Raw genomic sequence first — 26,681 nt, 5'->3', positions numbered from 1 at the left:
TAAAGTAAATAAATATGATTAAGTGAATGACAAAAGCTGGTTGCATTATAATGTTCACAGTTAAACAATACTAGTATTTGTCAAATAAATAGCAAAATGTTATATATATCGAAGTGAATATTAGCATTAGTTCAATTATGTCAAAGTAAACCAGGAACGACAACGGTAAAAGTTCACAAAGTGACGAGAAATGATTTGGTTCCTATGTTAATTGAAGATGATGAGCTTATTCCTCTCTGCACCGCTATTGCTTATCTTCGCGGACGCGCGCCCGTTCACCCAGCAAAACGCTTCCTCCTGCCGTGCTCGTGCCCGCCAGAGGAAAATAGAAAATGGCGAGTCTGTGCAAAAAGCAGCAATGCACAATCGACAGGCGCGGCTTTCGGCAGGAACTTGACTCTTGGCGACACAAACTCATTCACTGTGTAGGTAAGGAAACTACCAGTTAGATATTTCGCCCTCTTAAGAACTTAATTTCTTCTAGCAGTCGCTTATTTTCGGCGTAAATAACCATCTATTACCGGACCGACTCGGGGCATCTCCGAGCGACTTTTTGTCCTTAACTCTTTCTCTCCTACTGCGGCCAGTTAGTGTAGCTAATGAAGTGTAAGTAACCGCCTAAAGCTGTTTTTTTAACCATTTTTTTCCCCTCCTGGGCCTCTGATGAAGCTATAAAGTACGTGCTGGCCTAACGTTAGTTTGTTTAAAGGGCACCGTGCTTGTTTTAAAGGGAGTGTCAGCGGGTGTCGCGTCGGCTAAAGACGTACCCGTGCGCGCTCCTGTGCTATGATGATACTGTAATTTGGGTGGGGGAGGGCGGCGCTCTCTGTTAGTGATTGTCTTCCTCATATTACCACCACTGAACGTGCTCATTCCTTTGAGGAAGTAAGGAGACCCCACTGTTTCCCCTTTTCACAACATGCAAACTACCATAGCTTAGCAAACTACTACAGTTTAAAGCATCTTAACCCTTTATTGGGCAATTGACTATTTTTGATCACTTGCATAGGTCTAGAGGCACTAGATCTATATCCAGCTATTCAGCAAAGATACTGCTACATGGCTGTACATCTTATTTTGGCATTTGACCAATTAGATGAGCCCTTTAACCCTTTAAAGGGCACTCAGTGAAATACTTTGAAAATCAAAATTTCAAGCAAATAGTGTTGTTGGAATCCAGGACAAGACCTTATTATCTTTACCTACCTTACATTAAAAAATATGGATACTTTCATGGCAAAAATGAATGTCAATGTAATAACAAGAAATGCCAAATTGCCCTGATATATTAAGAAAAATAACATAAGTGCTTCGATTAGAAATTCATGAAAAACACTGAGAGTAAAAGAAACATTTTGATACTGGCACTTACATTTTTTAGTTTATAAACCTAAATATAACTGTTAACTAGGCTTATTAACTTTTTAACTTTACTTTTGAACTTTTCAATTAGATTTTTTACCTTTTTTTTTTTCTTGAATTTTTGTTTTTTACTTAATTTATCATTCAAGGGCTCATCTAATTGGTCAAATGCCAAAATAAGATGAACAGCCATGTAGCAGTATCTTTGCTGAATGGCTGGACATAGATCTGGTGCTTCTAGACCTCACTGAGGGGACAGGACTCAATTTGTAAGGAGTATGCAAGTGACCAAAAACTGTAACTTGTCCTATAAAGGGTTAAAGATATACTGCCTACTGTAAATTAAGTAAAAAAAAAAAAAAAGGTAAAAAGCTAATTGAAAAGTTAATTAGTCTAGTTAACAATTATATTTAGGTTTATGAACTAAAAAATATAGGTGCCAGTATGAGCATTAATGCCTCTAAGGGTATTTTGTACAAAAAAAAGTCTTTTTCATGAATTTCTTACAGAAGCACTTTTGTTATTTTTCTTAATATATTCGGGCAAGTTGGCGTTTTCTTGTTATTACATTGACATTCATTCTTGTCATCAAAATATCCATTTTTTTTTTTTTTTTTATGTGACAAAGGTAATAAGGTCTTATCCTGGATTCCAATAACACTATTGGCTTGAAATTTGGATTATTTCACTGATTGCCCTATAAAGAGTTAACAAGGTTTGCATGATTTTGTTGCATAGTTTATTTTTTAAATGCTACACAGGATCTACTATAGCTCCCTTTTAACTAAATATTTAAGTTCTAGGGTTTTTTTATTGTGACGTATCTGTATTTCACACTGTTGTAGAACATTTAATTATTCAGGCGCCTCCAATGTTGTAGCTCGATCAATATAATCAGTCTGATAGTAAGATGACCCAACTAGACTAGAGAATCATAATAAGTAAAAAAATAGTATGGTTTTTCTTACTGTATTAGAATCTAATATACACATAATTTAACCATCTGATTTGCGTATTTTAGTGTCTGTTTATGTGAATTTCGGCTGCAACTAACAATTATTTTGCAAATCGATTTTTTTTTTTGATTAATAATTAGACAGCAAAAGGTTTCTTAAAGATTTTTTTATGAAATTAAACCAGGGGAAACTAAAAGGTTTCCACTTGAGGAGTTCTGGATAGAGCATATTGACAGATGAGAAGGTTTTTTCATCTTAAATGGAAAATGTTTATATATATATATATTTTTTTTTTTTTTTGCAGTTTTAAAATGATTTAGCTCTAAGTGGGTCGCTCTGTCAGCTAAAGGCATGTTTTACACTCTCTATACTCCATTTAACGATTAATCGATTACTAAATTAGTTGGCGATTATTTCAATAATCGACTAATCTGATTTATTGTTTCAGCTCTAACTGAGACACTTCCAAAAAAATGTTGTAGTCTAATCAATGTAATTATTGTAATAAGATGACCAACTTGACTGGAGAATCATAAGTAAAAAATATAAAAAAATTTTACTGTATTAGAATATAATATACAAATAATTTGCACATAAGATTTCGGTGTTTTAATGTCTGTTTATGTCAATAATGTATGACAATTCTTATCAGAGAACAAAGATAAACAACGGTTAAAGTGCAATGGTATGGCATAGTTTGTTTATGGCCATGAAATAGAAATATGGATGGATATGAAAGCAACAAAACTAATAAAAAATAAATAATTAACCAAAAGCTTCTTGTAAATCTAATTGGCAATAATAGGACAGACATTTGGGTTCTTGCATTGTGAATTTTTAACATATACGGTTAAACCCAGGGAAAAAATATGATTCTTTTTATGTTTTACGTTAGCTGTATTTCATCTTTACTCAGTAGAGGAGAACATGCATTTATTGTTATGAAGAAGTCATAAAAATTAAGTTGTTACATAACATTTGAACAATTGACTGTCCGAATATTGTTTAGTTTAATAAATCTTAATTCCTTGGTGTGTGCATGTGTAGGTTGTAACCTTTATTATGAAACCAGTGTCTCTGTAAATGGGTAATAGTATTTCACAACATAGAATGGCAATATCCTTTATCATCCCTTACTGGAATTCAGGTTTACCAGCACTCAAGTGACAGGAAGGCAGATTCACATACAAGAGAGAAAGCGAAAATAGGGGTCTGCAAAGAAAAGGTATGTTTACTATGTAGGGAAATGTGTAACTGAGTAGGATAAAAAAAAAAAAATGTGCAACATGTGCATGCAACATTAAAATAATACTTTTCATGCCCATGAGCCAAAAATGTCAGTTTAAATTAGTTTCACTCCCTTTCCTTTGTAGGGAAATTGGCTCATGTTATGAAGATGTATAATTTCTTTATGTACAGGGCATGCACTTTAAAGACATGGTGAAAGGGCAGATACTAAAATAACTTGTGTAGAACTAATGCACTAAAACTGCTACCTAGGTTGAAAAAGAGTTGGCATTAGTTGGCTTTAGTTATTAAAACTGACATTTTTTAGGGTTATTTAATTGCCTGACTTTGTGTTACACAATTTCTTTTTCATTATCGCTGTGAATTAAATCAGTAAATATTATTCTTGTTAAGCAGACAGAAATCAAGGTGTTTTATGTTTGCTAATGAAATGTAAAAAGACAGTAATTCTGAACTCCTCTCTAGATGCTTTTCCAGGACTGTCTAGTGAGTTCTCTCTTTATGATTGACAAATGTCTCTTGTGTTTGGGCTATAACTGTGAAGCTGCAAAGTACATGACAACAGCATCTGCTTGTTGCCAGTAGAATGGCATATTCAGTCCAGAACAACAAGGACATACTTTTGTTTGGCTTTTTGGTGGAGAGGGTTACATGCCACTGCCACCACCACTCAACTGTCCCTGAAATGGACATGTTGTCCTTGTGTTTTAATGTGAACAGTAAAACTGCAGGGCAGAGACAAGCACAATTGTCCAGTAGAACAGCAGTAACAATTGTTTGTATGTTTTACCCCATACACGAGTCTATGGACTACCCCCAGATGCAAAATGGGTTGCCCCAAAAAATGTATGTTGCGTGTGGATTTGGGAAAATTTGGAGTCCTGCAGCAGCCGCCCGCATTTGAAAAAATGTCTAGAATGTGCGTCATTCATGAGTGTTTAACATGCAAATGTGTGGGATTAAAGTTTTACTCAAACAATGTTGAAATCAGACAGACTAGCATTATTGTTGACTATTTTCTTGTTTCTCCCTCTGTGGGATTTATATTCGCTATTACCATCTTATATTGATCTCTGAGATCCTCCATTAATTTGTTTGACAGAATCTATATTTTTTAGGCAATGGCCTCTACTTAATTTGGTGTAATTTGGTGTTTCTATAACTTTATTTATTCTTATAGACTATGTACAACATGTGTTCAAAATTCTATGTTATTTAAAATTATATCAGTTTGTTTGATAGCCCGATTCATTTGCCTTGTGTTTGTGATCGATTGTATTTGCAAAATTAGTATTTTAGCCTCCAGTTTACATGTGAGAAAACAGCTTATTATTCCTTGCCTTTATCAAGACACATTTGTCATCTTGTGAAGATTTTTATGATATATATTTTTTGTGAGCACCTTTTTTAAGTGCCTCAAGGTTAACATGAGCTATTTTTTCTCTGTATTTCCTCTCTAAATGTTTTCAATCAGCTAATAATCTAATTTAAAACCCTGTTTTTATAGTTAAAAAAAATCTGTTCCCAAAAACTCCAGGCTTTTAAAATGTTGCTTTTTACATAAAAAGCAGTTGTGTTAAACTTTCCAGGCTCTAATTTTGTATGTGTTTGGTTTTGCTTATGCATTTTGGGATCTACAGTAGCTCAGTGGGGGATGGGCTGTGAAGTTTAATGCAGCACTGCACACTCTCAGCATCTAGCATGTTCTTGCAAAGGGTGTAACATACACAGAATCCACAGCCCCATGTTGTTTTCTTGACTTTCATCATGCTCGGGATACTGAAGAAAAGATGCTAAGGCGTGTTTCTTCCAATGACAAGCGAGTTGCTCATCAATGTTTATGATTTAAAAAAGGAAAACCATGTTCCTGGGTAGAATCCGCCCCCAAAGCTGAAAAGAAATAAAATAAAAACTGTCCTTTAATCTTGCATCACATCATTGTGCCGCTCAGGTTGAGGTTTAGGATTTAGGTGGGTTATTCTGGTCTTAGATCTTGAGGGATTTCTCTTACTAAGCACTGGTAGGACCAGCATGTTACCAATAGTACTCTCCAAATCTTTTTGTCTTGATTGGATTTAGATGTAGGTCAGAAGAAGGCTAAGGCAGACTAAACAGTGGTACTACTCATAATCACTGTATGAATGTTTCCTTATCAGGCTGCAGCAGTTTGTAGTTTGTTGCTTTCTGCAAGAATAACTCTTTCTTACAAGTGTGACTTTATTATTTTGCATAAGATATTAATGTGGGACTTAACTTTGTGATAAAATGAGTGCTGTTCTTTTTTGGTAGTTTCATGTCTACAGTTTTACAGATTATACCCTCAGCAATTATTGTCTCGCCCAGAATTTTAACAGCTGACTACACACTGTAATTTAGTTTCGCCCCAAATACTATAGAACAACTTCTCTATTATCTGAGATTAAACATTGGTTAAATTGTCATTTTTGTTTGGAAATTTGTTAGCAGTCAGCAGCTTTTTGTAAATGTAACTTAAAAAAGGCAAGCAAATGAAACACTTAGTGCTGTATGATATATTACATCCCAACAGTCTGTTTACAAAATCATGGACATAATATTTAGTAGATTTGAATCTCTCTTTTTTTGTTGTTGTCCAATTTTAATAATTTTTTAAATGCCAATCATGTGTTTTTAACATCTTAAGAACATTGCAGTCTTTATTTTTTGATTTGGTGTCTATGACATGATTTCATTTCATTTAAAATGTATAGCAGCCTATACAATAAAAACTGCCAGTTTTTAATCAGGTTTCTAGATAAATTTGCTTTTGCTTACATCAATGTTGAGTTGTACCTGTGTGGCCTAGTTTCATGCCAGATCTTTTTAAATCAAGTCAACAAGAGCCTTTTTTCTCCTACATATGTTGTAAATATTTATTTAAAAGGTCATTTAATCTTGAAAAAAAAAACAAGCTTAACCATAAAACGCACAACAAGTTTTGTATAATGCTTCAGCTTCCTTTTTGAGTATTTTTTATTTTATAGATTGCTGAACATATGCAGTTGCAATAAATCTATCTCATCTCGTTTTTCCTAAATATCTAATGCTGACCCTGACAAGGTTAGGGTTTAGGCCGGCTCCTATTTCCCTTCATCCATTGCAAGATATTTCCTCTTGTCAAGAATAAAACATAATCTTAATGTCAGGGAATACATTCTAACAGTTTTATGCCCTAAACTGGATTCCTAAAGTGTAGTTTGATGTCATGAACCAAAGTGGATGACCCACTTTCCTTCTCATGCCTATGAAATATTTCAGCAATAGGATTGGATAGCTCTCCAGCTGAAGTCCTGTGCACTAACCCAGAAACAGACCCATGCTGCAGCTATAGGCATCGCTACTTCTCCCCCCCACCCCCTCCATCCAACCCCTTTATGTTTGACTGCTGAAAAGTGGGTGGGAATTTGTAAGGCAGCAGAATGAAGCATTTTACCAGATGACAAGCTTTCAGAATTCACTTAAAGCTTTGCAAGAGTTTAGATGGAAAGAGCTGATGCATTTTTTCCTCTTCTTCTGCAAAGGATTTTGTAAGTAGGCTTTTCCCAAAATGTTCAGTGTTTGTGATTATTGTAGCTTAGTTTTGTCTTTGAATAAATGATACCAACCATGTTTGTAGCTCTTTAAGGTACACTCTATAGTCTTCTATGTCTTTTCGAATCCTCTATGTAGCATTGCAGACAGTTTTGCTCATATTTAAGATACAGTCCATTGGATGGATGTTGTGTGGTTATTCTGACCCTCTGGCAGTAGGCAGGCATTACATATTGTCCCAAATTAATGCAATTAGTTTTGTGCAGAAAAAAAACAAACATTTCTTTAAAAAAAATAGTTCAGATTGGATGATATTTCCTCAGTTTGTGCAAGTAATGTATTTTCATTTCAACTGAACATTTGTGTCTGAATTCCCTGTCTCAGGTCTATAGATGCATAATTCTGTATGCTACCTGGTGCTTCTGTTGCTGGCTCTTTCATTTCATGCTATAGCAGCACTCTGAACTCTGTAGGTGCTTTAGTTGCCTGGCAACAGATATGAAAGCGTGTATTTACTGAAGTAAAATTGTAGTGATACAGCTCATAACACACAATTTCAAAACCCCGTTTTAAGCAGAGACATAAAGGCAGAGACATGGCTTTGGCTAAAACTATCACATACCAATCAGAATCCACTTTGTTGCCAAGTTTGTGCAGATGCTTCAGAGATAAATAAATACATTATATACCTCATGCTTTTAGAATAGGCACATAAAATGTGCTGCAATCAGAGACCTGTGGATCATTTCTGTCCAGTGCTTTATGGAAAAATAAGTTCTTGCTCTGTTTTGGGTTTATTTTTAAGTTGTAAATGTGTACTAATGGGAATTAAAAATTTCTTAAATTATATCTGTTCACAGGGTTTGAGAGCATCCTTGAAGGTCTGATTGGTCCTGAGCTGGAAGAAGACCTAAAAGTATTTAAAAGTAAGTATCTCAGACTAGTTTCTCCATTGTTAAGCTGTTATATCCTCATGACAGTGCTGCTCTATTGTACCATTTTGTACCCGAGTACATCGATCCTAGACAAACCCACTGCCAGCCAAAGAGAAGATGACTTGTGTTTCTGTAATGCTTTGGAAGGCATGGAATCCTATGGAGATACTGGACAATATAAACTCTTACAAAGACAATAGAAGTTATTATAACCGTTTTGAGTCAGAATATTTTTTTTTTTTTTTATTGTTCTTGTATTTTATTTCTGAATATGTTGGTTTCACTTAGAATATCAAGAAATGTATTTTTGGTTGATCAGTATTTGGTAAATGCTGATTGTTTTAGATAATGTGTGATTGTGCCAAATATTCAGCCACTGAAAAATGTCTAACCTCAAGAATACAAAACATTTATCACAAGACTCTTCCATTATTTTGTTTAAAATCTCAATTTTGTAATCCTTTAGAAACTGAAGGAAGTAAAAATAAAAACCTGCACATATCTTTTAACAGCCTGTCACCTTTTTACACATACAGACTCTGCGCCTGTGACTGATTGGTCATTTGATGAAAACTGTCTGTTCTGCTGTTTGAGGAGGGATAAAGTCAAGGTAAGAACAATTTTTTTCCCTATTTTGTTTATTTGGGAGGACATTTGTGAAGCTCCGACATACTGAGACTGTAGCATAAAGCAATTTCATTTGGTCTCCTTGTTTTGGTGATCCTGTTCTCAGTGGGGACCGTTTACAGATACATTTTAGATCTTTTTATTTTTTGGTCATCTACACATTTTTGACTCTAAAGGAACCCACCTTTTTTGTAAAAAGTCTCCTTTAAGGAACCTTTGTCTGTCTGATTATTAATCGATTAGCTTAAAATATTCCTCCTCGCTAACATCAAAATTAAAATGCACTTTTGTTTGTAATACCAAGTTGGTTAGGTTTGGTGAATTCACTCATCACAAAAGAGGATTTCTAAGGTTTTTTTACTGATCAGACTTGTCAAACTTAATTTCACCAGATTCTTGAAACCATAATTCATGGCTTTGTTTTTTATTTTCTCCACGATGACATGTCTTTTACCTTTGGAGCAAATTCATTAAATCTGACTTATATTCCAATGTGAATTATTTATATATACATGTTTAATTTATAAACAATTTGATAAGTGCTGAGCAGGTGATATTGCACTTTACGCTCTCTAATTCATCATGAAATTATGTTAATATGATCCCATTATAAAGTCCCTATTTTTCTGAGTAGAATGCATCTAATTTTTGATAAACTTTTTTTATTCTATTTTTTTATTTTAAACAGGAACACCTGTTTGGTCTCAACAAGGAGCGTCTTGAAGATACACCTAAACCTCTCCTAGTTAAAGATCAGATCAAAATCATCAGGCTAGAGAAGAAGGCTGAGGAGTTTCTCAAAGCAGTTCTTTGCAGAAAAGGTATGTTAGCATGTCTTGTTTATATTTTTGCTGTGTTAAGTACTTCCCTGTTGTGGTTCTACTGAATAAGTCGGTTAAATGTTGATATTATTACTTCAAAATTATTTAAGAACAGTTTGCATTATTTCAGGCATGTTTGCCGATAAAGACCTGGAAAATATGTCCATGCTGAAAGGTTTTTACCTCTGTGTTGCAGATGTGCCAAATTTCTCAGAACCACACATTCCATTAGTGGCTCGAGAGATTCTTCAGAGAATGATCAGCCAGTTTGCAGCCGAATATACCTCAAAAACCAGCTCTCCTCAGGGCAGTAGCTCAGACTCTCCGCCTCAGTCTGACCAAAGCCGACCGGCTCCACGCCCCCTGCCGGCTGGGACTCCTTCTGTTAGCCCTGCTGACATCCTTACTGTGCCGGCACAAAACCAGAACCCAGTTCTGAGCAAGCTTCTCATGGCTGACCAGGAGGCTCCCTTAGACCTGACCATCAAGAGGCCTGCTACAGAGCCCCATGAACAAGGTACTTTGAAATAGACCAGTTTAGGGCTAAAACTGTTCGTTGGATTAATCGATTGTTAAAGAGTATCTAAAACGTACCTATAACAACAGAGCAACTTACTTAGAGCAGTCATTATACCAAATTTCTTAAACATGTTTGTCAACATTTTGTATTTATCATTTAAAAAAAAGTTTTTTCTGTCAATATGGTCCATTCAGAACTCCTGGTTTCATTTTGCAAAAAATCTTCTTTAAGGAACCTTTGGCTATCTGATTATTAATGGATTTATCGGAAAAATAATCAACAGATTAATCGATTTGCAAAATAATAGTTAGTTGCAGCCCCAGACCGGTTAGTTATCCTTAATTGTGAAGTTTAAAATGACCTTTATTAATAAATATTTGTTCTTTTTTTTTTTTTTTTCATAGATGGAGTTCTTGACTTATCCATTAAAAAGAATCGCTATAGCAACAGCAGCAGCATATCTGCCCACAGTCTCTGCTCTTCTCCAGCTGTGTCCACGCTGAAGTGGTAAGAATGTTTCATTTTTTTCAGTTTCTACTAAGGACAAGTGCTCTATATATATTTCTTTCCTGATTGTAAAACGTCTAGAAAGAGTTAAACTGGGCTATGTCGTGACATAAGCCAAATACTGAGCTGGTTTGACTAAAATTGTAGGAGCAGAAAGGATCTGCTCCCTTAAACATCAACAACATCATGTGAAGAAATCTTAATCTGAGGGAATTGTCTGTAAGGATGATATTTTTTTACGACCTTTTTGAAATTTAGGAAATTTTATACTGAATTGTATGAGAAGTCACTGAAATGGTCTTTAGTCTAAAGCCCCATTTACACTACCTTTTTGAAATCGCGCGAGATCTGTCTGAGCATGGTAACCAAGATAACTGTTGAGTGTAATTGGCACACAAAACTGAACCGGACCGTGCCAGAAACAGTCAAACCATGCTAAACTAGTTCTAGTTCAACAGTAGGGCTCAGTCTACCTTGCCACACGACTTCCAGTGATGATTCTACTTAGCAGTGTGATGAACCTCAACGTCTATCGTTGTTTCCTGCATCTTTAAGTCCTGATTAGACCATCGTTTGTCGTATCCGCTTCCCAAAAGCCGAATCTGTCAAGTAAATTCACCAAAGGCTTCTTCGCCTGACTCTCCGCAAACAACGAAATATCACAATTATAACCAAACTTCCAGAATGTTACGTGCGCTGCCATGTTGATTTGCTTGAATCCCTCTATAGAGCAGTAGTACCGTAGGCTGTCACTAAGAGGCGCTTAACTGTGCTCGCTTGACATGTAAATGGTCATAAGGAACCGACCTTGGCACGGTTAACTGATCCAAACACGGATCTGTTTCAGACGGGTAGTGTAAATGGGGTCTAAGGGTTAGTTTACTTTGGTCAATGTTTTGTGCCAAAACTTTTGGCTGACACATCGTTGTTTTTGACTGTTGGACTTGCAGACATGCAAAAAAATTTAAATCTGAGTGAAATGTTTTTGGGGGGAATATCACATGCTGTTAGTGGATTTCAGATTCTTGATAAAAAGTAAACCTCATTATTTTCATGCATTTTGAGAATTGCCTCAAACTCGGTCAATTCCTATAAGTGCTTGTTATCAAGCATATGGGGTGGTGAGTTTATTTTTTATATCAATTCATTATAACACTAAATTGAACTAAAAGAGATTATGTTGACTGTATTATTTCACAATTTGCTTTCATTAGTGAAATAGTTTCCTTGTGTCAAATTGATTGAATTTTCAACTTAATCTATGCAGCCAAATCCTATGGAAAAGGCTCAGGGTGACTTGAAACTCCAACCTGTCACTGAGCACCTTCTAAAAAACATCAAACAAAACTCACAGAGCGGGTGGTTAGATCTTGAGCTGTCATGGAGACACATGGTGATGGATGATGTTAGCTGGATTAGATTGTCCAGCTCAAGGAACCATGTACCAACAGGATCCCTTATCCCCACTGGCCATGTTACGTATGCCTTTACGTAATATTTATGGACATGTGCGATTCTCTACACCTTGTCCACCTGATTTATTGTCACATTTTATTCGTTTGGAAATGCTGATTAGCGACCTTTTTATGTTAGAATCTTAACTCTCCTTGAGAACAGAAATAGATTTTAAGCTGACTGGCGCCTGCGATGGACTGGCGACCTGTCCAGGGTGTACCCCGCCTCTCGCCCATTGACAGCTTGAGATAGGCACCAGCACCCCTCGCGACCCCAATTGGGAGTAAGCGTGTTAAAAAATGGATGGATGGATGGATGGGCGCACAGGACCAATGAGTATTAACATGTCATAAACAGGGCTATTTCCATCATTTTTTAGCAGTGTTATGGTTTTCTTTAGGATGAATGTGATTCTTTTTTATCATTCAGTTTTAAATAATACAAGCTCAAACTCAAGGAAAAGCTTCAGGTTCGATGCGCCTTCAGTTTTAATTAAGTGATAAGAGCCACATTTCATTTTACTGGGTTGGCTCTAGTAGGTTTCAGCATTTTGTGTTGTATTCATACCGTTTCTGTGGCTGCAACAAATTCTCATGGCTGGTCAAACGTTTGCATGGATTGCAGCAGCTTTTCATGCAAAGTTCAACTTTATACATCACAGATTTTGCATTACACCTTGCGATGCATTTTTTTAGAGTGCAGACATGCTTCATACTAGAGATGTCCCGATCCAGGTTTTTGCACTTCCGATCCGATACCGATATTGTTTTTGGACTTCCGATCCGATACTGATACTGGCCAATACCAGCCTATCCGAGCATGTATTTAAGTTAAAGTATTTAGCCTTAGTTGTAAGACTCATGTTGAAAAGGGTTTTAGTACTCTTGATAACATCTAGCCAGCTAAATTAGGTGAGATTAAATAAAATACAATGCTTGGTAACAACAAACTTACCTGTTTATTAAGAGATAAACACAAACTGGACAAAGCCTACTTCATACACATGGCCCCAGATCTGAAATAAAACTTTAACCTGTTTTTTTTGGGGGCAAAAAACATGATTGCGTTATGGAAGCATCTTTTTCCTTTAGAATATAGCAGAACTAAAAGGTGCTAAAATGACAATATCTATTTGTTACTTAACTGCAGTGATTAAAGCTTAAAGGCTTGGTTGAAGGCAGTGCTACATAATACACAAAGTGAATTTTTTTTTTACAAAACCTTAATTTAATCATCATTTCGGATTGAAGTCAGAAAAATATTGATAATTAAGGTTGACCGACACTGATATGGGCTGCTTGCATCCTCTCATTTTTCTGGTTGAACATGTTGAGCCACATGAACAAATTGCAAATAAAAAGAATTTCAATAGTTTTATTTTGCTTATGTTTAAATATTTCTTTAATACCATATTATTCTTCAGAACTTGTTTAGAGCTATTCTAGAAAACAAATAAACTGAGAATCGGGAGCCATTTTAGTGCTGAAATGTAAATATTTTGTGGTCATTGATTTTAAACAATGTCAAATGATAAAGGAATGGCCAACTTCCCCCTCCCTCCCCACAACCCATCCACCTGTAGAAAGATAAAAGGGCACTGTGCCAGCTCCGCTTACATCCAATTTCCTTCCATCCAATCAGGCCGTCGTTGAGAGAGGACGGACAAGTCGGGCTGTTAATGAAGAACCTACAGAATGGGAGGAAGAGGGAGAATATCGGCCATTCTGCCTGTTCTAAGCCTACCTCATCACTTGCATACTCGCTGCACATCAAAAAGGAGCCCAAACTGGACAGCGACCCCGAGTCACCACTTAGCCAAAACCACAGGTCCGACCACACCGGGCTTCTCAGAAATGCTTCTTCCTCCTGGAATTGCAAAACCAATTTTGGAGCCCTGCTCAAACTCAAAACCAGGGATGAAGCTAATGAGCACTTTAAAGATATGCCACAACTTTTGGAAGCTGCTGGACTTTTGTCCAATGCACTTTCTACTGAGAAAAAATATTTAAAGGAGGAAAGCAAAAATCAAGAGCATTCGCTCTCCCGCTTACAGTCTTTTGACATCAAGATTCCTCAGGTGCGGGTTTTAACCACAGGATCAGAGCCTTCTATGCCTTCTGAATATTTAGGCCCAGTCAGTGAAAATGTTGTTGCGAAGAAGCTCTGTTCCATACTCCCCAGACAGATCCAAAAAAGGAGCAGTGGGGGATCTAACAGTTCAGGGTCTGACAAGGACTGCTGGTCTTTTCCCACTGACCACCAAGCATCTGCTGGGAATTGTTCTGTTGACACTGAGCCAGATCCGGGAAATAAGCTGCCCAGGAAAAAGCGGGGACGATATCGACAGTACAACACCGAGCTTCTGGAAGAGGCTATAGTGGTGGTGATGGGTGGGAAAATGAGCGTGTCCAAAGCCCAATCCGTCTATGGGATACCACACAGTACCCTAGAATACAAGGTTAAAGAGCGTCTGGGAACCTTGAAACACCCCCCTAAAAAGAAAATGAAGCTCACCAGTAATATGGATGAGGATGGTGTTTCGTTGCCTCCTGAAGGAGGAGAGATCCAAAAAAATGAAAAAAAAAATAGAAGCCATCTGAAGAGAAATGAGCCGATTTAAACAAAGTCCACAAAGTAATTTATCTTTAACTAACAGTAAAACACATTTTATTAACCAGTGCATCTGCTACACCGTTCAGCGCTTTGGTTTTCCTCAAAACCTCAATAGCTGTATTTATTTTGGACTTATTTATATTCTCTAAACTCCTGGCAATTTGTATTTATGATGTTCTAATATATAAGGGCCTCTTATCAGTACAGGTACATTTTGAATACACTACATTATTTATTTAGTCACGTTCTTGTTGTTCTGTAAAGAAGTATTAAATAATAAGGGGGATCTGTGCGCTGCCAAAGACGACTTACAGCACATGACGAACCCTTGGAGTCTGGCGCCCCTCTGTGTTTCCTCTCAGAAGTTTAATATCTTCAAAGTAAAAGTTTATTTAAGTAATCCGTGAATGGCCATAAAGAATATTGTAACACACAAATAAATCCCTTATATAATTATAAGACAAAAAAATGCTAACATTATTTATCCATTTAATTATAAATATAGTAAGATATTTTATTTGTAATTATACTCTAGGAAGATAAATTAGGATTTTAATCTTCCTCTTCCAGTCCTAACGTATTTCTCCAAGCATTACTCTTTAACATCTATAACTCATATTTCAATTAAACTTTTTTTTTTTTTTTTTATGAATTTGCTGCATTAATTGAGATTAATTGAGACTGTCGCTGTGCTCAAAGAAAACATTTCTTAGTGTTTCAGTGTCTCATTATCATAATACCTCAGCTTCACTACGGCCTGTCATATATTTACATTAAACAAGTTTCTCCTTTTTGAGAGAAGACTTCACAGACTAACTTGAGTGGTAAACAGTAGCACAGCGGTTCAAGTGAAGGTCTTGAGTTCTGTGTGATTTATAGTTGCATCTGTGAGACACTACCTGGCCTTTTAAAAGCAAATAGAAAAAGCTGAATTTCTATTTTTACAATAATGGCAAAACGTTCTATATTTTGTATGTATAGCTGCAAGCTCAGGTGTTTATAGCATATTCCCACAAGACATCACACCTCCATGTACCCTCTTGCCACTGTGGTATTACAACGAAGCAGCTTTCTATTACATAGATTGCACATAAGAGAACCATGATGGTTGTATATTGTTTGGTTTCAGGGTGTAAATACGAAGGTGATAAACTGGTAAACTTTTTTTCCCATTACATCTCGAGTATCAGAGGAAGTAAAAATGAGCAAACAATGAGTAGAAAATAAACACCTAGTTATTTATTTCTAGTAAAAACTGTCCTAAGATTACAAGTTTAAGTTTTATACCAATTTTTAAGACTTAGAATAAAAAACACAATAATTTAAGCATATATCAGTTACTTTCATAGAAACATAACACTGTTTACTTACCCTACCTATGATGAGAATCTATTTTCTATAGTCTCATTTAGCATGACCACAAATGCATGTCTTTTAGGTCAAACCTTTTAAACAGCTTTGGTCATTTAAATGCTAAAAATAATATCTTTTATTCTTTGGAAAACTCTTGATCTAGGTCAGTTCAAGGAGTCTATCTATTTTCAACTCATGGTACAAATTCTCAGTTGCATTTAGATCTGGATCTTAAGGTAATTTCTAATGCAAAAAAAAATCTCAATCCAAACGATACCACTCTAACACTTGTCCATGTCTGTTCCCTCCACTAACCGGTTGTCCTTAAAGATTCCCTCATTTTTAGTTCCATCCAACTCGCCATCATGTTTACAGGAATAGAGTGTTCAGGTTGAAATGCAGTTTTTTTTTTCTCATTTTCTGCCACAGATCTGAATGTAAACAGTTTAAACCAGATCTCCTTTCTCCACACGTTTGCCCTTTCCCCCACGTCTCAATGCATTTATTAAAAGGATGTTGTTTGGGGAGCGGGGTTTTAGGATTGGCTTTCTTCGTGCTACTCTTCCACAACGGTTGGTTCTGTGTAGTGCTTCAATGTATACTAACTTGTTTCATGTTTCATTAGTGAAAGAGATTCTTTTCTACAAATGATTTAATGCAAAATAACAGATGAAGTTTGTATTCACCTAGACAAAATGTTAGAAGGTATAACTGGGATTAATACTTTGCAAAGCACTGCACAGAGTAAACGCATAACTACAGGCTTATTGTATAGACTGTTGACTTGACTGCTTTTTTTCTTAGTTATTCCTTGCTGCACATACCTTTTCATACTCTTATTAATGATTATTTATTACAGTTAACTTAAATTAATAGTAAATTGTCAAGGGGAAATATATGCAAAGTGCACGCGTGCTATTTTCATCCAACCATTGCCTGTTTACTCAGCCTCATCCAACAGAACACCTCAGTGATGCATCATCACTTATCTCAGGACGTACTGGTCAGCAGGACCCGTTATTCTTTCATCAGGGGAATACGACTCCAGTAGATCTTGCTTTTAAAGTTTTTGCAATACTCTCTGCCTTTCACATCAATAGTGTTGGCATGGATTAAACTAGATGTTTTATTATATTTTTTCTCCATCGCACTCATGTTTTATAAAATTATTCAAATTTATAAAAAATGTATAGGTTCTGTACAAGTTTATGTCAATAGGCTGCATGCTATTTTTTACTTGCAGTATTTACTCAAATCCAGATTTTTGTGTCTAGTTATCAAATATTTACATTTCATCACATTCTTTGGTATTTTTTTTTACTAAATACAGATAAAAAAAAATGTTTTTTCTGCTGCATTTAGTTATTCATTATTTAACAATTACCCTTTACAATTACAAATAGACTTTTTTTTTTATATTGCAGTCATGGTCTTTCCGTTGTAGCTTTGATAATTAACATCTGCCTCACACAAAATAACCGATACCAGAGTTGACTGTTTTGTATAATGTAGCAGTCTCCAATCCACACAACACACTCTTAACTATAAGCTTTATGCACAGAAAAAAAAAACAACTGCTTTACCATATTTGCATATTTCGGTCAATAATTGCACTGTTACACACAAGTTTACTTCTAAATGGTGTAAACAGTCTTGTTCTAATTAAAAACTTCGCCTTCCTTTCAAAGATCTCTCCAGCACAGTTGTGCTTGAAAGTTTACATACCCTCCCATTAAAGAGAATGGTACATTCACACTAGTAATTTAAATAACACAAGACTTAAATAAGTATTTACTTAAAAGTTAGTTATTGATGATTTAGTAAAATGAAATATTAATTGATTTTGATTACTAAAAAACATAACTGTTCATGAACAGTGAACCAACAGCTTTCAAAAGATGCAGATCCATTATTTATAATTTTTTTTCTTCATTATTACTTTTGTCAATTTAATTTACTGACAGCTGATTTTTATTTATTTATTTGTTTCTGTCTTTGATGGAAGGGAATGTAAGCTTTCCAGCACAGCTGTATATTCTGTCCATGCATTATTTGTCTTGTTTTCAGTATGTTTTTTTTATGTATTTTGGACATGACAAAGAATGTAAAAAGATACATCAGGAGATTTTTTTATTATTATTATTATTATTATTTTTTGTAATCAGAAAAAGTTGATGAATATTATATAATATCTTGTAAATGTTTAAAAACCTAACCTTGTAAATACACGACAACCAAAGTCTTTTTTACTGATCATATGGTTCTCAGAATCACGGTAAAAATGACTGTTGTTTGTTTGTCCCTCAAGGTTGTATAGTATGTGTATCTTTGTTTTTAGTGTTTAAAAAATATGATGATAAAAGGGGGGGAGAGAAACATTTTTGCATGATTAAATTAGACTGTGTGTTAAAGGTTTGCTGTATCGAGTTTAATTTATCGTTAGGGGAAATTCAAAGTTCAACTTAAGAATGCAGCCATATAAAAAAAAAAAAAACTTTTTAAAATATTCATTTGATTTAATCATTTATAACTAGTTGAAACAACTTATATAAATCAGTTGCACACAGCATTAAGTCTTTTAAAGCTTTTTACTCTGTTAATTTTGTGATTACCAGTAACAAAAAATAACACATTTTTAATACTGAACCATGGGCTCAGTGGAACATATGTTTATTCACCTGCTTAAAGGCTATTTTAAAAAAGTACCTTTTTATTTATTGAGTCTCATAGGAACATGTATTCCAATTTATTTAACTCTACAATAATGTTCAGGATACGTAGTTTATAATGTATAGATTCTGTATATTTAATTAGTATATCATCAACGTGGATGGATTTGCCTGTTTGTAAGATTGTATATGTAATTTTAGCTGAAGAAAACTGTACTTGTGTCCGTTCCTCGTGGTAATGCTAAACTACACCCTCAGGGATATAGCTTTACTCATTTTTCATTCAGGTACTTCCATTTTCACCTTAAAATTTACAAGCAGGGATTTGGCTTTTATTTGTGGAAAAGTTTTTTATTTTAACCTCGGAATTTTTTTCTTAAAATACCAACATTAGCATTGGTTTGTTTGACAAGTTGGCTACGTAATTGAGTCGTTTTATCAGATTTGAATCATGAAACGGGAATGTCAGTATCTATATTTAGATATGTGCCTCGAAACATTAAAACTACTGAAATGCTTGACTGTTAAGCAAACATAATTTCTGTTTTACAACATTTAAACTTAACTTCTTGTCACTTTTTTGAACATCAGGCTTTTACCTACTAATCTGATGTTTTGTCCATGCACATTAGAGTGTACTAAAGCTTCAATAGATTTATTATTGTTTATATGATTGCACATATAGAGCCAACACAAATCTAAGACTATGTTGGAAACTGAAAACGTTTTATTTGTGTTTTTTTTTTTTCTTATTTAGAGGAAATAATATAATTTGTTGGGTTTTTTGTTTTGTCTTGTTGTCCAAAAACAATCTGTAGTTCTGCTTTAGAAATGATACCAGTAGTGAGGGCATGTGTACTTGTATTTGATTTTATACTTGGGAGTGGCTAACAGACTCTTAAAATGTGATTTTAATTTATAAAAACTCATAACATATAATGTGATGTACGGAAATGCCCCATATGTACTTAACTATTGTGGAAAAAAATTGTATTTGATATAATTATTTTAAACTGGGCTACCACTACTGTATTTTGCATGTATTGTTTTATGCATACTGTATATTATGTCTTTACTGTAACACATAAAAACATGTGATTGGTCAAGTTCACTGGATAAATTATTCAGTTTTATATTTGCTTATTCTTCTAATAAATAGGCAATATAAAAACATTTCAGTGTTTTTTTTCTTAATTTATTTACAAAGATCATTCTTCGTGTCATTACATGTTATTGCTAACCTGTCAAACAATAGTAATCCTTATTCTGTTTTCCTTCTTTCCATAGTGAGTCTCCAGACTTCCGTTCTGCGAAAGCCAAAGACCTGCAATCCACCTCCACATTGGAGCAGTTTATGGCCAAACTATGTCCCCACCACCAGAGACGGATAGTGGATGCAATAGGTTTTCTTCAAACGGAAGTCAAGGCTCATGCATCCTCTAATGTACAGAAAGCATTAGACTCTGTCCCTGGCATTCAAGGGAAATCTTCTCCTAATGCAATGTGTGGTAGCGCAACCCCAGAGAAGTCAAACTCTGAGCTAAAACTTCCTATTGCATCCACTCCTAAAGCTGAATTCCTGGAATTTCCTCATTTTGTCCCTAACAGCTGCGCACAGAACACCATTCCAGAGAATGCGGTTTCCCTGAAAACATCTATAACTGGTGGCCCTACTATGGATGTTTTCAACCTTGGTCTTGGGACTGACCGTGGTCTGACCAGTTTTACTGCCAATTCAGTGGATGGAGAGAACAACCGTCAGAGTGATCAGCCACCTGTTCGGATGAAGATCAAAACCAGCAGTGCTGCTGCTGGTAAGAGACTGTCATGTGTGCTTGATGCCACTCTTTCCTCTCCCTCTCATACTATTGAGGAGAAACAGGGTTTGTCCAGTAGAGCTGAGACACACAGTGCCAGATTAAGTTCCTCCGGGAAAAGACACAGTGAAAGAAGTGTTATTTCTCAAGGTAGTCAGAAAGAGGATATTGGGCATCAGAGAGATAAGCAAGCAAAAGTGTTTCCAATCCAAATGTCCGTCCCCTCAAATTCAGTTCGAACTGCAAGAAAAACTGTCAAGATGTCCTCTGAATATCAAATGAGGGAGGATGTTTGCAGGGAAATAGTTGATCCTGATATTGGCAACTGTGACATTGTTTTTATTGACAAGCCAATTACAGAGTGTTTAAAGGAAAGGCGGCGCAGCATGGCCCCCCGTCGTAATGCCAGGAAAAGCACTAGGGGGTCGATGTATTCTGATGACATCTGGGAGTTAAAAACAGTTCGCACATTGGCTGGAAGGGGTAATTGTCCAAACTTAATGCCAGAGCTGACTACACTGGTCACGCCAAAACAAATCCTGTCCAAACCTGAAGGTCTACCACCAGTTGATATGCCGTTTGCTGGTGCATGTACAGAGACGATTAATCAACACATGCCCTCAGAGATGCCGGATAAGCATGTCATTTCAGGAGTGGGAGATATTGTAGAGGTAGCTGCTAGTGTAGTAGATGCTGTGGAGGTTGAAATGAGTCAAACAGATCAAGGTCAGAATAAGGCCCAATCCTGTTCACCATCTCCACTGAACCCTCTAGTAGAGGGCCAGGAAACTCTTGCAGACACTATAGCAGATCCAGAGAGCATTAAAGATTTAGAGATGACAAAAGAAATCGAAGAAAGTGTTTGTCCATCTCTACATGAATCAACAGATGGCGAGTCTCAACAGGCTGTGTCTGACAATAAAGAAAACATGGCTACAGAAACACAAGTAGAATCATTAGAGAGTGAGAGTCTAATCAATGAGTCACAATTAGAACTCTCGAAGAGTCTTGCAACAGACACACAAGTAGAACCGTTTAAGAATCCAATAACGGAAACGCAAGTAGAACCGTTTAAGAAACCAATCACGGAAGTGCAAGTAGAACCATTAAAGAATCCAATCACGGAAACGCAAGTAGAACCGTTAAAGAATCCCATCACAGAAACACAAGTAGAACCTTTAGATAATCCCTTCACAGAAATGCAAGTAGAACCGTTAAAGAGTCCCATCACAGAATCGCAAATAGAACCGTTAAGGAATCCCATCGCAGAAACGCAAGTAGAACCGTTAAGGAATCCCATCACAGAAACGCAAGTAGAACCGTTAAGGAATCCCATCACAGAAATGCAAGTAGAACCATCTAAGAATCCCATCACGGAAACTCAAGTAGAACCGTTCAAGAGTCTTATCCGAGAGAAAGCTGAGCACCCTCTCCTATCAGATAAATGTCTTAACTCTGAGGAGCAGAACCGTATTGGTACTGTAAATTCAGATGAAGATGAGGTGGAAGAAGTTGACAAACTGCTTGAGGAGCAAAGTCAGGAGAATCAACAAGAGATCAAGTTGCGTTTTGATAATGTGAAGGTCCCAGAAAAGTCAGTTTCCAAAGAAACTACAGAGGAAATGACTATAAAAGAGACGGAAACTGAACCTATAGAAGTCAATAATGCTGTTGAACCTGTAGAGAGAAAAATTTATGAGGCTGAATGTGATGAGCCGGCAAAGCCAGTTGTTGGGCTGCCAAAGGAGGTGTCACCTTGTCGTAGGAAAAAAGACACTAAAGCCCAGGTGCCAGATCTTCTGGGACGAATAGAACCAGTCATAGTTGGCTTTGTCAATGGTAAACCAGTTTCACCCTCAGACAGGAGTCTGCGCAACAGAGCTGACAGGAACCCCACATTGTCAAGTAAAACTCAGGTAAAATATCAGGATGTGCCCACCTTTAATATTTTAGACCCTAAACCTTCCTCAACTGCTGAAAACCTAAAAACAGACAAACCTTCTGAAGCAAAAAGTCCTTTGACATTAGAGACTCCTGTAATTAAGGAGGTTACTGAACCATCTTCGGAACCACCAACTTTAAGCCCACCATCAAAATTACCTTCATCATTAAAAGAAACCCAGAAACAAAAGAGTACCCCTAGAAGTCAGATTAAGACACCATTGCCTTCTGACCCTTCTGTAGATCACACAAATAGTATGACATCCAAACGGCAACTTAGATCAGCCACTCAAAAGACGGTAGCTCCCATTTCAAATGTTGTCACCTCAATTTCCTCACCAAAGCCTTCAACCCTTATTCTTCCACCTGCAGAACAGCTACCTTCCCTCCTCCTCCCCCCATTTCCATTACCTGTCACCACGTCCTGTGACAGTAGGCATTCTGATCGCTCAATTTCTGAATGCTCTGAACAACAGGAACTCTCAGAGACTGTGCAAGTAAGCACTGAAAATACACATCAAAATAAAGCACTCTCTGAAGACACCGAAAAGAACAAACTAGTAAGTGAATTGGAAACCAAACAAACATTGAGATCAGGTAAGGTTGTATCACATAAAAATGAAAACGGCACACAGCATTTTCATACTGAGGAACCAAATTCTTTAGAAAATCCATCTGCAATTAAGACTGAAAATCTGACAGAACCTGTACTGACAAGAAGTAAGCGTGGGTTTCGAAATAGCCCAGATTTAGGGGAATCTGCTTTAATCCAAAAGAAGAATTTAGCTCCTGTGGAGGACAGGATAGCAATAGAACCGGGTAAGGATGCTTATACACCAGAAAAACCCACAAGAATGCCTTTAAGGAGTGAGACCTGTAAGACTGAAATGTCTAACCAGTCTATTGCTCAGTCACCACTAGGAGATGACAAGAAATTAGCCTTGAGATCACAGAAATCCCTCAACCATTCTACCAGTGCTGCTGACACAGCGAAACAAAATTACGTATTCTCCCCCGTTCAAATCATTGCAGAAAGAATACCTAAGGCCCATCTTAAACCCCGATCAGACACGGCCACACCTTTGACCCAAAACTCGCAAGTCCCTATCATTACTCCAAAACAAGAACCACCTAAACAAACTGTCAATAAATTCTTTCAGGCCCTCAATGGTGAAGAAAACCAACACTTGATTACAAACCTAAATTCAAGATATGATAGGATGTTAAAGGGTTGGGTACAGCTGGACAAAGAGGGTCAGCCAGCAGTAAAACACAAAAACAAATCAGATAGGCAGGCAGCTATCTGGAAAAGTAAAAGAAGGGCACGGAAACCAAAGTCCTCAGAGCAGCAGAAATACTCACCGGTCCAAATGCTTTTTATGAAAGGTTTTAGTCTCACCAACATTTGTCGCTGGTTCCTGGATTCAACAGAGACCAAATCTCTTGTTATCGTTAAGAAGGTGAACACACGTCTTCCGTCAGAAACTCAGCTGTGCTTTCACAGCTCATCCACAGTGTCAGGGCCTTCACAGGGAGTGTTTCCAAGCCTGCAGGCGGAACGCTTAAAGAAACATTTAAAAAAGTTTCCCATCGCTTCTCCTGTAAAAAGCAATCCCAAAAACCAGAAGCTTATTGCTAAAACCCTCGAACAAGAGGTAAACACAGTCAAACTGAAGGAGAGGGCCGAACTCCCTGGCAGTACTCAAAATGTAAGCAAATACTCGGCTGCAAAAGCCAGTGCACAAAAAGGTGAATCCCAAAAAAACCCAGGGAAATCTAAGAATCCAGCTAGTGCTAGAATCTTGAGAAAATACTCCAATATCCGAGGGAAGATGCAAGGTCAGCAAACCACTGTTAGAATGAAAAGGGGCTCAAAAATGCTTGAAAAGAAGAAGAGCAAATCATTGACTGCTACTAAATCAGCTACCAAGTCAAATCGAAACTCATCGTTGAAGGTAAAGAAATCTACTGTATCTGTTTGCAAAAAAATGAAAGGGTCCGCAGCAAAACTGGCAAGGAGAAAGATTTTGGCTGAGAGGAAAGTAACAAAGCCCTGTGTCTCAAAGCAGGCAGTGAGGGCACAAGCTGGCAAAGCTAAAGATAAAAGTAAAGTACAACTACCAAAGAGATGTTCGCAACGACTTGGGTCTCCTAAAGTACCTGAGGACCAGCCTGTGGAGACATCAAAGAGCAAGTTGAGCAACAGAAAACAAAATGAAGAAAAAACAGAATGTGAAGTAAATAAAAGTCAAACTAAGGAATCCGTTCGAAGCCCCTTAGCAGAAAGTAAAGGTAAAGAGACTGCTACTGAAACGCCCGAGCAGGGCATAAATGTGAAGGCTTCAGGCTCCCCAGACCAGGTACAAACGAGATCCCAGAGAAAAATGGAAGCAGTGACCCCTCTGAGTGGGAGTCCCAGCAATCCTTCAAAGAGGGCCAAGAAGGCATCACAAGCGGCTGCCAGTACAGTGGATGAACCCAAACTGACAAGAAGTGGAGCTCTAAAGAGGAGTCGGGCATCCTTACTGCCACGTAGTGGAGCTAAGGCAGCCACCAAGAGAGCTCAGGAACTTCTAGAGACCCCTCCAAAGCGCACCAGGACAAAATAATAAACTCTTTGAAGATGGATTCTTTATATAGAGGAATTATGTTGATTTTATTTTATTAGGACCAAAAATATATATTTTGTAATTGCCCCAAACTCTGGATAATTATTCCTGCAGAACCAGGATTTCTATATTTGTTCTTGCTTTTGTAAAGTTTGATGGTGCAAACCTGATGCTGTAATGCTTTGGCTTATTTTACTGTCTGTGTTCAGGCAGCAGAAAAAGTCCTGCTATAGATGTCTGACGGCTGTAGTTGCTTTATGTTTCTGCACTCGACAAAAATGGCTGGAGATCACAAATGCCTGTCGAACCTGCATTTTTAGAAGTTTAGATGATCAACCTTTCAAACATATACATTCTTATGTTCTGAATTTAATTTTTGTATATATATATATAAATATATAGTTTTAGATTATTGCACGCTCTGCATTAAATTACTGAGGAATAGAGGAGGGAGCTTTGAATCAAAGTGTTACGTGCAGTGGGTTAGCAGTTTGTATCTCCAGCCAGTCTTCCAATCACAAAATTGTGAAAACGTGACATTGTGAACCAGGTGCCTTATTTATATCTATTTTATGAGTGTGTTGCTGTGAAAACTTATTTTCCTGAAGATGCAGTTGACATTAATCTGCTTCATTGAGCAATTAGGATCTGTTTTCCCTCTGCATGTCATGCACCTCCTGCTTGCTCTTCTCATCGGGTTTTGGGACTCACCTGGTTGGTTAATTTTAATTTTTTTTTATTTTCCTCAGCATTAACAGAACATTTTAATTATAGCTTCTTTTTTTGTTTAGATTTGCATTGTTTATTCAAAGAAAAAGGGGTGCTCTTTGTGTCATGAAAAGTTTCTAATGAATTGTTTGTGGTCATTTGTCATTGCTGTGTGCCTCTTGTTAATGAGGAGGCAGTTTCAGAATATCAATCAAAGCAGATTTTTAACATCAAATTGCTGATTCTACTGCATTATGTCCCAGAAGGGAAAAACTATTTTGAAAAGTACTTTATCTTCTTTTAACAATAGAAACCAAGAGTACTTTATACCGTCTTGGTTTTTATTTGAGTGGTAACTATATCTCAAGCATTTTGTTTTGTTTTCTTCCCTCTCATTGTTAGGTGAGTTATAATGTGAAGCCTGCTTACATTTACAGTTACTACATGATTTTGTTAATGGCAAAGCATTTTAGGACAGTGTTATTTCCCTTTTGTTTATTTCCTTTGAATTTTTTTAACAGGCTGAGTTTCTTGAAGAGGATAAATCATCTGTAAATGCAAAACTGGTCCACTATGTTTTTATCGATATTTAAGAACTTCATGTAGGTCATAGAATTTAGAAAACCTATTTCAACCCACCAAATATCAGACTTGAATCTGTTTATTCTTTGCAGTTGCTATTTAAATATTTGGGTTTTTGTATATTGAAAAGAAATACCTGTTTTATTTGTGGTAATTCCAAGAAAGACACATCTTTATGTTAAGAAATTTGTATTTTTCTGGAGTTGATATAAAGATGTTTAAATTCAATGCTTTTTGTCTATTTTATTTGTAGGCAATTATTTATATTTGTTTCTCAGACAGAAACACAACATTGCAAAAGATTGTTCATTTTCTCATGTATTTACTGGAGTACTGCATGTGTTCTTAAATTGTCTAAGGAATTTCATCTTTAAATGAGCTTTGTTGGACATTCATGTTCTGCCTCCTC

General features: G+C 36.5%; 1 protein-coding gene across 3 annotated transcripts; it reads left to right on the top strand.

Annotated features, from left to right (window-relative positions):
- Positions 1 to 316: 316 nt before the first annotated feature.
- On the top strand, positions 317 to 26,490 carry LOC107086607 (ligand-dependent corepressor-like). Of its 3 annotated transcripts, none has more exons than XM_015377666.1 (7): positions 317 to 429; positions 7,976 to 8,041; positions 8,587 to 8,660; positions 9,366 to 9,498; positions 9,695 to 10,015; positions 10,423 to 10,525; positions 19,903 to 26,490. In XM_015377666.1, the coding sequence occupies exons 1-7, from the start codon at positions 333 to 335 to the stop codon at positions 24,980 to 24,982; spliced, it is 5,874 nt and encodes a 1,957-aa protein (XP_015233152.1). In that variant the 5' UTR covers positions 317 to 332; the 3' UTR covers positions 24,983 to 26,490. The 3 variants fall into 3 exon arrangements, with proteins under 3 accessions (XP_015233152.1, XP_015233154.1, XP_015233153.1); XM_015377668.1 differs by lacking the exon at positions 19,903 to 26,490 and adding an exon at positions 13,622 to 15,205; XM_015377667.1 differs by having other exon boundaries at positions 332 to 425.
- The last annotated feature ends 191 nt before the right edge of the window (positions 26,491 to 26,681 follow it).

The sequence above is a fragment of the Cyprinodon variegatus genome, unplaced genomic scaffold, assembly GCF_000732505.1.
Source record: "Cyprinodon variegatus isolate N-32 unplaced genomic scaffold, C_variegatus-1.0 Scaffold157, whole genome shotgun sequence".
NCBI classification, from domain to species: Eukaryota; Metazoa; Chordata; class Actinopteri; order Cyprinodontiformes; family Cyprinodontidae; genus Cyprinodon; species Cyprinodon variegatus.
Note: the sequence above shows the minus strand (reverse complement) of the source record. Positions and strands in the feature narration are given on the sequence as shown.

Excerpts from the sequence above, each read along its gene's own strand:
- LOC107086607 (XM_015377666.1), top strand. The coding sequence starts at position 333 with ATGGCGAGTCTGTGCAAAAAGCAGCAATGCACAATCGACAGGCGCGGC. Across the intron at positions 8,042-8,586 it reads AGACCTAAAAGTATTTAAAA|ACTCTGCGCCTGTGACTGAT; the intron begins GTAAGTATCTCA and ends TTACACATACAG. Across the intron at positions 10,526-19,902 it reads GCTGTGTCCACGCTGAAGTG|TGAGTCTCCAGACTTCCGTT; the intron begins GTAAGAATGTTT and ends TTCTTTCCATAG.